This window comes from Microcaecilia unicolor, chromosome 4, assembly GCF_901765095.1.
Source record: "Microcaecilia unicolor chromosome 4, aMicUni1.1, whole genome shotgun sequence".
Lineage (NCBI taxonomy): Eukaryota > Metazoa > Chordata > Amphibia > Gymnophiona > Siphonopidae > Microcaecilia > Microcaecilia unicolor.
Window position 1 is genome coordinate 244,109,017 of NC_044034.1, and position 10,892 is coordinate 244,119,908.

At 39.8% G+C, this 10,892-nt stretch overlaps 1 protein-coding gene across 1 annotated transcript in view; it reads left to right on the forward strand.

The window, feature by feature from the left end:
* Positions 1 to 9,444, forward strand: part of UGGT2 (UDP-glucose glycoprotein glucosyltransferase 2) — a 281,123-nt gene extending 271,679 nt beyond the window's left edge. The window contains 1 exon segment of the mRNA XM_030201370.1: positions 7,422 to 9,444. Within this exon segment, the coding sequence (XP_030057230.1) occupies positions 7,422 to 7,444 (23 nt within the window). The 3' untranslated portion in view covers positions 7,445 to 9,444.
* The last annotated feature ends 1,448 nt before the right edge of the window (positions 9,445 to 10,892 follow it).

Genomic DNA, 10,892 nt, shown 5'->3' on the forward strand with positions numbered 1-10,892 from the left:
ATAGCCATAATATACAAATCTGAATTCAACATCACAAACACAGCTGAATCCATACTGCCACAACTTGAAATCGCTTCCATAAGAATAAGTCACCCAAACTTACAGGAACACCTTAACGCAGTTATACTCTACAGACCACTAAGAAACTGGCGAGATAGCCAAACACACTTCATGGATTTTATCTCAAACACCTGTATCTCTTCCTCTAACCTTATCATAGTAGGAGATATCAACTTACACCTGGAAGATCTCACCACAACAAGTACCCAAGACTGCAAAGAATTCCTACAACTCTGGGACCTACAAGAACCAAATACACAACCGACACACGAAAAAGGACACACATTAGACATCATAACACACAAATTTGACCACAACGCAAACTTTATATTAACTAACACTAATTGGTCACCTATACTGTGGTCAGACCATTACAAAGCAAACATCACCCTCCAATGGAGAATGAAAAACCTGCCTAACAAACAAACACGAAAACTTACACCACAAAAGGAAAAATAGACCCAGCTGAATTTTGGCAACAGATCTACATTGACGGATGGACAACACAGACAGACACAATCCAATTCCTCTCTAATTGGGATAATAGATGCAAATTGATACTAGACAACATTGCCCCAATCCAAACCAGAACCTCGCACAGGAAAAACTCAATACCATGGTTCAATGAAGAACTGAAAAAACTCAAAACACAAGTTAGGAAACTAGAATGTACGTGGAACAAAAAAAAAAGATGATCCCACTCTTAACGCTTGGAAACTACTCCGAAGGAAATACAAATATACCATAAGACAAAACCAAAAGACAATACTACAAAACTGAAGTCGGGCCAAATTACAAAGACACACAGAAACTCTTCCAACTCGTGAATAAATTACTAGACACAACCCCAGTCACCAACAACAACAAAGACACTCCAGGAGCCGACGACTTGGGCAAGGAGAAAATCATACAACTACGACTCAAAATACCAGCCAGCCCAATCGAATATACTACACTCCTAGAATGCCTAGACCCAGAACCCGGAATCCACCCAGCAGACAGGATCTGGACTGAATTCACTATACTACCAGAAGATCTTATCTCACAGACACTTAAAAGATTCGCCAAATCTCACTGTAAATTAGATATATGCCCAAACAACCTCATGAAGTCGGCCCCCCAACAATTTATAATGGATCTAACTAACCATGTGAATTTCATGCTACAAAATGGACTCTTCCCAAAGGAGAAAGGTAACATTCTACTCACCCCCATACCCAAGGATGCAAAGAAAAATACTAATGAACTAACGAACTATAGACCAGTAGCATCCATTTCCTTAATCACCAAAATAACAGAAGGCATGGTGACCAAACAACTCACAGAGTACCTAAACAAGTTCTCGATACTGCACGATTCCCAGTCAGGATTTTGCTCTAATCACAGTACGGAAACCGTACTAGTCACGCTTATGACCAAACTCAAACAATTGATAGCAAAAAAAAAACTTAGGGGGGCAACTGAGTGAGTAAAAACTGTACAACAGGCGTGGACGCTGTTCAAAAATACCATCCTGGAGGCCCAGGCCATACATATTCCGCGAATTAGAAAAGAAAGACGGAACTCCAAAAGACAGCCGGCCTGGTTGAAAAGTGAGGTGAAGGAAGCTATTAGGGCTAAAAGAAACGCCTTCAGAAAATGGAAGAAGGAACCGTCTGAAAATAACAAGAAGCAGCATAAGGAGTGTCAAAGCAAATGCAAGGCGCAGATAAAGAAGGCCAAGAGGGATTACGAAAAAAAGATAGCATTAGAGGCAAAAAAACATAGTAAAAAATGTTTTCGGTATATTAAAAGCAGGAAGCCGGCAAAAGAATCGGTTGGGCCGCTGGATGACCGAGGGGTAAAAGGGACGATCAAGGAAGACAAAGACATAGCGGAGAGACTGAATGAATTCTTTGCTTCGGTCTTCACCGAGGAAGATTTGGGTGGGATACCGGTGTCGGAAATGGTATTTCAAGCGGACGAGTCGGAGAAACTTACTGACTTCACAGTAAACCTGGAGGACGTAATGGGGCAGTTCGGCAAACTGAAGAGTAGCAAATCTCCTGGACCGGATGGTATTCATCCTAGAGTACTGATAGAACTGAAAAATGAGCTTAAGGAGCTACTGCTAGTGATATGCAACTTATCCTTAAAACCGAGCGTGGCACCGGAAGATTGGAGGGTGGCCAATGTAACGCCCATTTTTAAAAAAGGCTCCAGGGGAGATCCAGGAAATTATAGACCGGTGAGTCTGACGTCGGTGCCGGGGAAAATGGTAGAGGCTATTATTAAAAACAAAATTACAGAGCACATCCGAGGACATGGATTACTGAGACCGAGTCAGCACGGCTTTTGTGTGGGGAAATCTTGCCTGACCAATTTACTTCAATTCTTTGAAGGAGTAAACAAACATGTGGACAAAGGGGAGCCGGTTGATATTGTGTATCTGGATTTTCAAAAGGCGTTTGACAAGGTACCTCATGAAAGGCTACAGAGGAAATTGGAGGGTCATGGGATAGGAGGAAATGTCCTATTGTGGATTAAAAACTGGTTGAAGGATAGGAAACAGAGAGTGGGGTTAAATGGGCAGTATTCACAATGGAGAAGGGTAGTTAGTGGGGTTCCTCAGGGGTCTGTGCTAGGACTGCTGCTTTTTAATATATTTATAAATGATTTAGAGATGGGAGTAACTAGCGAGGTAATTAAATTTGCTGATGACACAAAGTTATTCAAAGTCGTTAACTCGCGACAGGATTGTGAAAAATTACAAGAGGACCTTACGAGACTGGGAGACTGGGCGGCTAAATGGCAGATGACGTTTAATGTGAGCAAGTGCAAGATGATGCATGTGGGAAAAAAGAACCCGAAATATAGCTACATCATGCAAGGTTCCACGTTAGGAGTTACGGACCAAGAAAGGGATCTGGGTGTCGTCGATAACACACTGAAACCTTCTGCTCAGTGTGCTGCTGCGGCTAGGAAAGCGAATAGAATGTTGGGTATTATTAGGAAAGGTATGGAAAACAGGTGTGAGGATGTTATAATGCCGTTGTATTGCTCCATGGTGCGACCGCACCTTGAGTATTGTGTTCAATTCTGGTCGCCGCATCTCAAGAAAGATATAGTAGAATTGGAAAAGGTGCAGCGAAGGGCGACTAAAATGATAGCGGGGATGGGACGACTTCCCTATGAAGAAAGACTAAGGAGGCTAGGGCTATTCAGCTTGGAGAAGAGACGGCTGAGGGGAGACATGATAGAGGTATATAAAATAATGAGTGGAGTGGAACAGGTGGATGTGAAGCGTCTGTTCACGCTTTCCAAAAATACTAGGATTAGGGGGCATGCGATTAAACTACAGTGTAGTAAATTTAAAACAAATCGGAGAAAATTTTTCTTCACCCAACGTGTAATTAAACTCTGGAATTCATTGCCGGAAAATGTGGTGAAGGCGGTTAGCTTAGCAGAGTTTAAAAAGGGATTGGACGGTTTCCTAAAGGACAAGTCCATAAACCGCTACTAAACGGACTTGGAAAAATCCAAAATCCCAGGAATAACATGTATAGAATGTTTGTACGTTTGGGAAGCTTGCCAGGTGCCCTTGGCCTGGATTGGCCGCTGTCGTGGACAAGATGCTGAGCTCGATGGACCCTTGGTCTTTTCCCAGTATGGCATTACTTATGTACTAAACGGCAACAACATACTACTGTTACAATTTGACATGTCAAGCACATTTGACATGATTGACCATGGAATTTTATTACCCATCCTCGAATACTTCGGAATCGGAGGTAACTTTCTCAAATGGTTCAAGGGTTTCCTAACCACCCGCTCATATCAAGTGACATCAAACTCGACTACATCAGCCACATGGACACCTGAATGCGGAGTTCCACAGGGATCCCCCCTCTCACCGACCATATTCAACCTAATGATGACACCCTTGGCTAAGCTACTATCGAATCAGAATCTAAACCCATATATATATGCTGATGATGTAACGATCTTTATCCCATTCAAACACAATCTAAGAGAAATTTCCGACGAAATCAACCAAAGCCTACACATTATGAACTCCTGGGCAGATGCATTTCAACTGAAACTAAATGCTGAAAAAACCCAATGCCTAGTACTCACCTCGCAATACAACAAGAAGGAATTTACCATCATCAACACACCTAATCTAAGTCTACCAGTCTCAGACTCCCTAAAAATCCTTGGAGTCACCATTGATACACTTGAGAATCATGCAAAAAACATAACTAAAAAGATGTTCCATTCAATGTGGAAATTAAAAAGAGTCAGACCATTTTTCGCAAGGAATGTCTTCCGCAACCAGGTACAATCACTGGTACTTAGTCATCTGGACTATTGTAATTCACTCTATGCCGGCTGCAAAGAGCAAATACTCAAAAAACTCCAGACAGCCCAGAACACGGCAGCCAGACTTATATTCGGCAAACCAAAATACGAAAGCGCAACACCCCTGCGCGAAAAACTACACTGGCTGCCACTCAAAGAACGCATCACATTCAAACTCTGTACCTTGATCCATAAAATCATCCATGGTGACGCCCCAGCCTACATGTCAGACCTAATAGAACTACCACCCAGAAATGCAAAACAATCCTCAATCTTCATCCTCCCAAATGTAAAGGCTTGAAATACAAAGTAATGCATGCATCAACCTTTTCCTATACAAGCACACAGCTCTGGAACACACTGCCACGTAACCTGAAAACGGTCTATGAAATGACCAATTTCCACAAACTCCTGAAAACTTATCTCTTCGACAAAATATATCATAAAGAACAACACGCGTAACTCTACATTCTTTAAGATATCCAGGAATGTTCTTTAATGTCTCTTGCTTTCACACTATCATGTATCTAATGTCTATGGCTTTAACACTATCATGTATTTCATCATCATGTACCCAAAACTTCTGCTAAACCAAATGTACACTCTTTTCTATTTCCAGTATCCATGATGAATTGTAAGCCACATTGAGCCTTCAAAAATGTGGGATAATGTGGGATACAAATGTAATAATAATAATAAACAACCATTCCATATTTAACCATTCTACCCCACTCTATAAAATTTCTCCAGTCTGAAAAGCCCTAACTTGTTAGGCTCTCTGAATAAGAGAGAGAGTCCATCCTCTTTAGCAATTTTCTTGACCTTCTCTGATCCTTCTCTGGTTGCAGTATATCCTTTTCTATATGGCCTGAACTGCACACAATACCCAAGCTGTCTGGACACACAAGGGACCTATATTGAACCATGATTCCCAGGGATGGAACTCCTCTCATATGAGGAAAGGCTAAAGAGGTTAGGGCTCTTCAGCTTGGAAAAGACATGGCTTAGGGAGGATATGATTGAGGTCTATAAAATCCTGAGTATTGTAAAACAGGTAAATGTGAACTGATTTTTCACTCTTCTAAAAAATACAAAGACCAGGGGGACACTCAATGAAATGGCATGGAAATACTTTTAAAACAAATAGGAGGAAATATTTTTTCACTCAAAGAATAGTTAAGCTCTGGAAATCACTACCAGAGGATGTGGTAACAGCAGTTAGTGTGTCTAGGTTTAAAAAAGGTTAGTACAAGATCCTGTAGGAAAAGTCTATAGTCTGTTATTGGATCCTGGAGGAAAAGTCTATAGTCTGTTATTGAGATGGACATGGTGTAAGCCACTGCTTGCACCAGGACTGGTAGCATGAAATGTTGCTACTAACTGGGTTTCTGCCAGGTACTTGTATTTACTGACACATTCTGCAAAAGTGATTTTGCAAAACTGCACATTAAAGTAAAGGACAACATCACCTAGCAGGTTCCATGCACATGTGCCCACACATGGAGGCAGCTTCCACATATAAATGTCAATTTCACTAAAATCTACATATAAAGTGGTGACAATTGAATATGAAACCACTAGAAGTGTTTTTGTTTTACTTTTGAAGCAAAAATAATAAACAGGAAATTATAGCAAACAGCTTCATGAAGAAGCCGATGGGAAAATTTGACTACATTGAAGTGTATTCCCATTGTAAAATGTATAATGTTTAAATTTTTAGCCCATCCTAAATGTATCCAAAGCATGCCCTCTTAAAATCTCTGCATCCTGACCATCTCCATGTACAAATAGCAGCTTTCCGGAATCATCATTGGGGGGGGTGGGGGAAGGCAAATAATAGTCTCCAGGTTGGCTGGACTAAGTATCAGTGTTTTCTACAGCATAGACAATGGAGAAGATGTTTTTGTGACTGCATTGGATACTTTAATATAGTCAAGTATTTTAGGGGATATCAACAATAGATACATGGGCACATCTACCGTAATAGATAATTTGGATATTGAGAAACAAGGAAATTGGACATTTTGCCAGAAGGATAATATAAATTGGACACTTTAATTTTGGAGAAACCCCACAGACTGGGGAAAATTTTATGAGGCTGTACTTCTGTCAGGACAATTTGGATGTTCTGAGCTAAGTAAAGTTTACTTTCTGTTAGAATTAGAATCCATTCATTAGTAAGGATGGAAGTTGAAGCAATTCTAGTAATGTTATAAGAGTTTTTGCTCTATTTTGAGTTTTCTTTACTTGCAGGAAGGCTTCTCTTTTTGAATTAGTGTCTATTTGGGTGATTTGTATTCATAGTGAGATTTAGTGTTGTGGGTATTTGGATCTATATTGTGTTAAATTGTGTTACTCTCCCTTCTGTTTTTTAAACACAGACTTTTCTCCCACTTCTGTACAAGTTTTGAAATATTCTGGGAGTTTTTCTCTGTGTTTTTTTTCTCGGAAGGGGGTGGAAGCCTGTGATGGTAATATTTACAGTGGAGCATAAAAGTCAGTTACACTGAGGCTATTTTTTAAAATTTAATATATTTTATCTTTCAGATCTGAATCTCCAGTGTGACACTATATTGGAGTGATGTGTTTGATAGTTTCTTTGTTATAACTACACACTCGTTGCAGATTGTTTATTTGTGACCATTCATAAATAGAACATAAATTGCATAGCCTCCAAAATATGTCAACGTTTTTCTCCTCATCTCAATGTTAATATAATTTTGGGGGGGGGCAACAAGTAGGTTGGCAAAATGTTCTCTTCACTTTTTTTCTATAAGATGCTCATTTTGTTAAATAAAAATAGTAGTCTGTCCTATTCGTTCCTAATTATATTTCAAAGTTCTGCTTTAAAAAAAAATGTCATAACACCTCTGAACTGATGCACGAAGAAACTTGAACACGGGTAGCACTTTAGGAAGATACTAATAAGCTGCTGTTTAGAAGCGCAAGATGACTGTAAATAATGTCTGTGATTACTAAAAAAAATAAGTACATTAATCATCATCTTTGTTTTGTTGCAGGTTTGAAACGTGATGAACTTTAGCACCAGGTCTATTTGCCTGAGACTTATTGTAGTGTGCTCACTTGAAGAATCTGCTCTACCCATGGATTCTCTACAGTTGCAGATCAAGGCCGAAAATATTACAAGAACATTGTGGTTGTAAAATATGAAAATAGTTTTAACTTCTTATTTAAGAAGAAACTTTCCAGAATAGTGGACAATGTCAAAATGCAAATTGTAAAGATATAGTTCATTTTTTTTTAATAATTTTACTGGCACGGGGAGGTTTATGTTTATTTATTTTGTTAAATAAAATTAAGCCTCAGAAGATCATTAGGTGCTCTTATTAATGGTTGCTGTTTGTTAGAACAAGGAATATAATATCCTTGATCAGCAGAAATTACTGGACTGATCACAATTTCTGCTAAAACAATCAGTATATGGCAGTGAACTTTTGTCAAACATTGTGGCAACCAAATTCATCTGAAAATAGAGTAAATATCATAACTTGGATTTGTATTTATTTCTTTTGAGAAATTGTTTTGCTGCCGTTTACCTTTTAGATATTTCAATTGTACTTTGAAACTAATTTCTTCCCATAGTTAGAAAATGGTATCTTTATAAGGCTAACATATGTTCAAAGATGTAAGCTTTTGGGCCTATTCAGGCAGCATCTCAGGGAGAAGGTTGTATAAAATGGAGTTCTCATAGCCTCCTGTTTCTACCGTGGCTAAGACTGAATGCAAGAAAAACCACTAACTAAAGAAATAGTGGCTATTTTCCTGGCATGTTGTAGACAACTACTGCCAATAGAATAGGGGCATTAAGTTAGGACAGGTTTCATTTTATTGGTTGCTTTCGAGAATAAATCGATCTTTTTCTTCACTTCCTCAACAGAAGCACAGTTCTGTACTGACTGTGATAGCATTTCCAGTGACAATAGCAATGAGAATTTTTTTGATCATGGCAATTAGAAAAGCAGGAACATATTGAAGTATCCAGGGTTAGTCTTTCCTGGGTCACAGTTCACAAAATAATCCAATGAATTCATAAGAATAATTGTTTCCAATCTGATTGGGAACTTACTTTTTCCCAAGTTTTGTTGGGTTGTGTCTAAATAAACCCACCTTTGGACAAGTCCAAAGTGTAGTGCAGTAATTTGGGATGATAATAACCAGCATCCAAAAATTAGCCTGTCTCCAACAGCTGTAGATATATGCTTGGGGAAAGGCTTTGGGGCCCTTTTACTAAGCTGCAGTAAGCACTAATGTGTGCACTGGGCGCCTGCTTGCGGATGGAGAGTGGGTGCAGGTATGCTAATTGTTTTAGCGCGTGGGCATTGCTGCTCACTAGCTGGTTAGTGCAGGATTAGCACAGGAGCCCTCATCGCCTACAAAATAGGCATCGGTAGGTGCTCACGTGCTAATGGGAAGATTAGCCTTAGCGAGCAGGAAAGGCCCGAGTTGGGGCTAACGCAGGCCACTTTGTAGCACTGCTTAGTAGAAGGACCTCTTTATATGGTACCACAGAGCACAACAAAGTGAAATGGAGTGCAAGAAATACCAGAACCAACTCTCTGGCTGTGCTTGATAGCAGATAAAAGTAACTGAAGGGAAGGGGTCTTTTTCTTTCTCCGTCTTGTAAATCCTCAGGAGAACAGCAAAATCTTTTTTCAAGAAAAGTAAGCAAATGTTTTTTTTTAGTTTTTTTTTTTTTAATTGTACCAATTAGGTTTGATAAAATATCTGTGAACTAGGCTATGAATAATAAGGGAAAACTCTTGTCTATCAGGCTTATTCTTCAAAAATTAAATGTAAATGCACCAACATTAATAACTATCAGTCTTAAGTTTAAGACTCCTGATGTTTGTCCATAATAATAATAAACTACAGTAAGAATATTTTTGTTCTTTATTATTCCATTGATTTGTGATACTTCCTCCTTTCTCCATTACATGTGGATAATTTTATTCAACAATATGAATAACTTGATACAGGGCAAGTGTTGTAAACTATGAAGATAATAAATATTGTTCAAATGTGTGTGAAATGTATTTTTTAATGCCTGCCATGGTTCTATGGTTACATTTGCAATACAGGATCATAACTATGTTCTTTAGTAAAACTCTATGCATATGTTCCATTATTTGCCTGTGCAGAGTTTGCCAATTGTGTGTTAGAATTCAGGACATATTTGAGCAGGGGCATAGCCAAACATCCAATTTTGGGCAGGCCCAAGTGAGTGGACAAAAGAGCCCTGCCCCCACTAAGCATCTCTCCCTCTACCCCCCCCCCCCCCCCCCTCTTAATCTCACTCCCCTCAACCCTCTGGTACCTTTTTAGTTCTTCGCCAGCAACTGATGCAATTTCCGGGTCCTGCGAACAAGAAGTTAAGTCAGAGGGAAGGCTTGGGTCTGGCATAAGCAGCGGGTGTGAGTAGCTGCTTGCTGCTGGTAAAAAAACTGAAGGATTTAAAAGATACTGGGGATTACGGGAGTGGAGCTGAGACTTCAGCTGGCAGGGCTTTGGAATCCTCGCCAACCGCATCACAGCTCTGCTGCTGCTGTGTGGGCCTGATTGTAAAATGAGTGGGTTGCGCCACTGTATTTGAGCTTACAAAAACACAAGTATGCCATTACAACTTCAAAGAGAAAAAAACTGTATTCCTATTTTGTCCAGAAAAAAATGGGAGAATCCAATTCAGAAACAAGGGAGACTTAGAAAAAAAAAAGTAAAATACATATTATAACAGCAAAACCATAACTGAAAAAAGATCAATAGTACCATTCTACCTGGAGAAACTGTAGAGCCAAGGAATAATCTTAAGTACAGTGGTAATATACGGACTTTAGTTACTTCATATTTTCTAAGACATTTGCTCAAGATTGAAGAGAAAAGTCCTCACCAAGAGCATGGTGGGGACTTTTGTCTTCAATCTATAGCAAGAGGCATAACCTCTCAGTGCATCTAAAGAAATTTCTTACTCTTGCAGGCTCATTTTCAAATAGAGAAGGGCGCCCATCTTTCGACACAAATCGGGAGATTTATTTATTTCAGTATATTTATACCCCACCTTTTGCCATAGTGTTACAGCCCCAAAGCGGCTTACAATGAACTAATCAAAATAAATACATTACAGTTACAATTTAGAAACTAGAGTGGGAGAACAGGAAAAGAAGGGAAAAAAGACAGAGAAAGTCCTGGTGGGCCAAGGAGAGAGACGAAAAACCAGGCTGACATAGAGAAGACCAGCAAGATGATCCCCAATTCGGAACAGCAGCAGGGCCCAGATGGAACAAATGAAGCTGGAGACAAACTTCCACAATGACGCAGCCATCCGAACAGGGGACAAGATGGTGGACCAACGGTCATCTTCTGTGGCCTCAACCACTGGGGCACTCCAGCCAGGGACCTCCATCACTGCAACTCTGAGGAACAGCTGATTAGCGTCGAGACGAGCTCCTCCTCTACAACGCTGAAATGGAAACCGA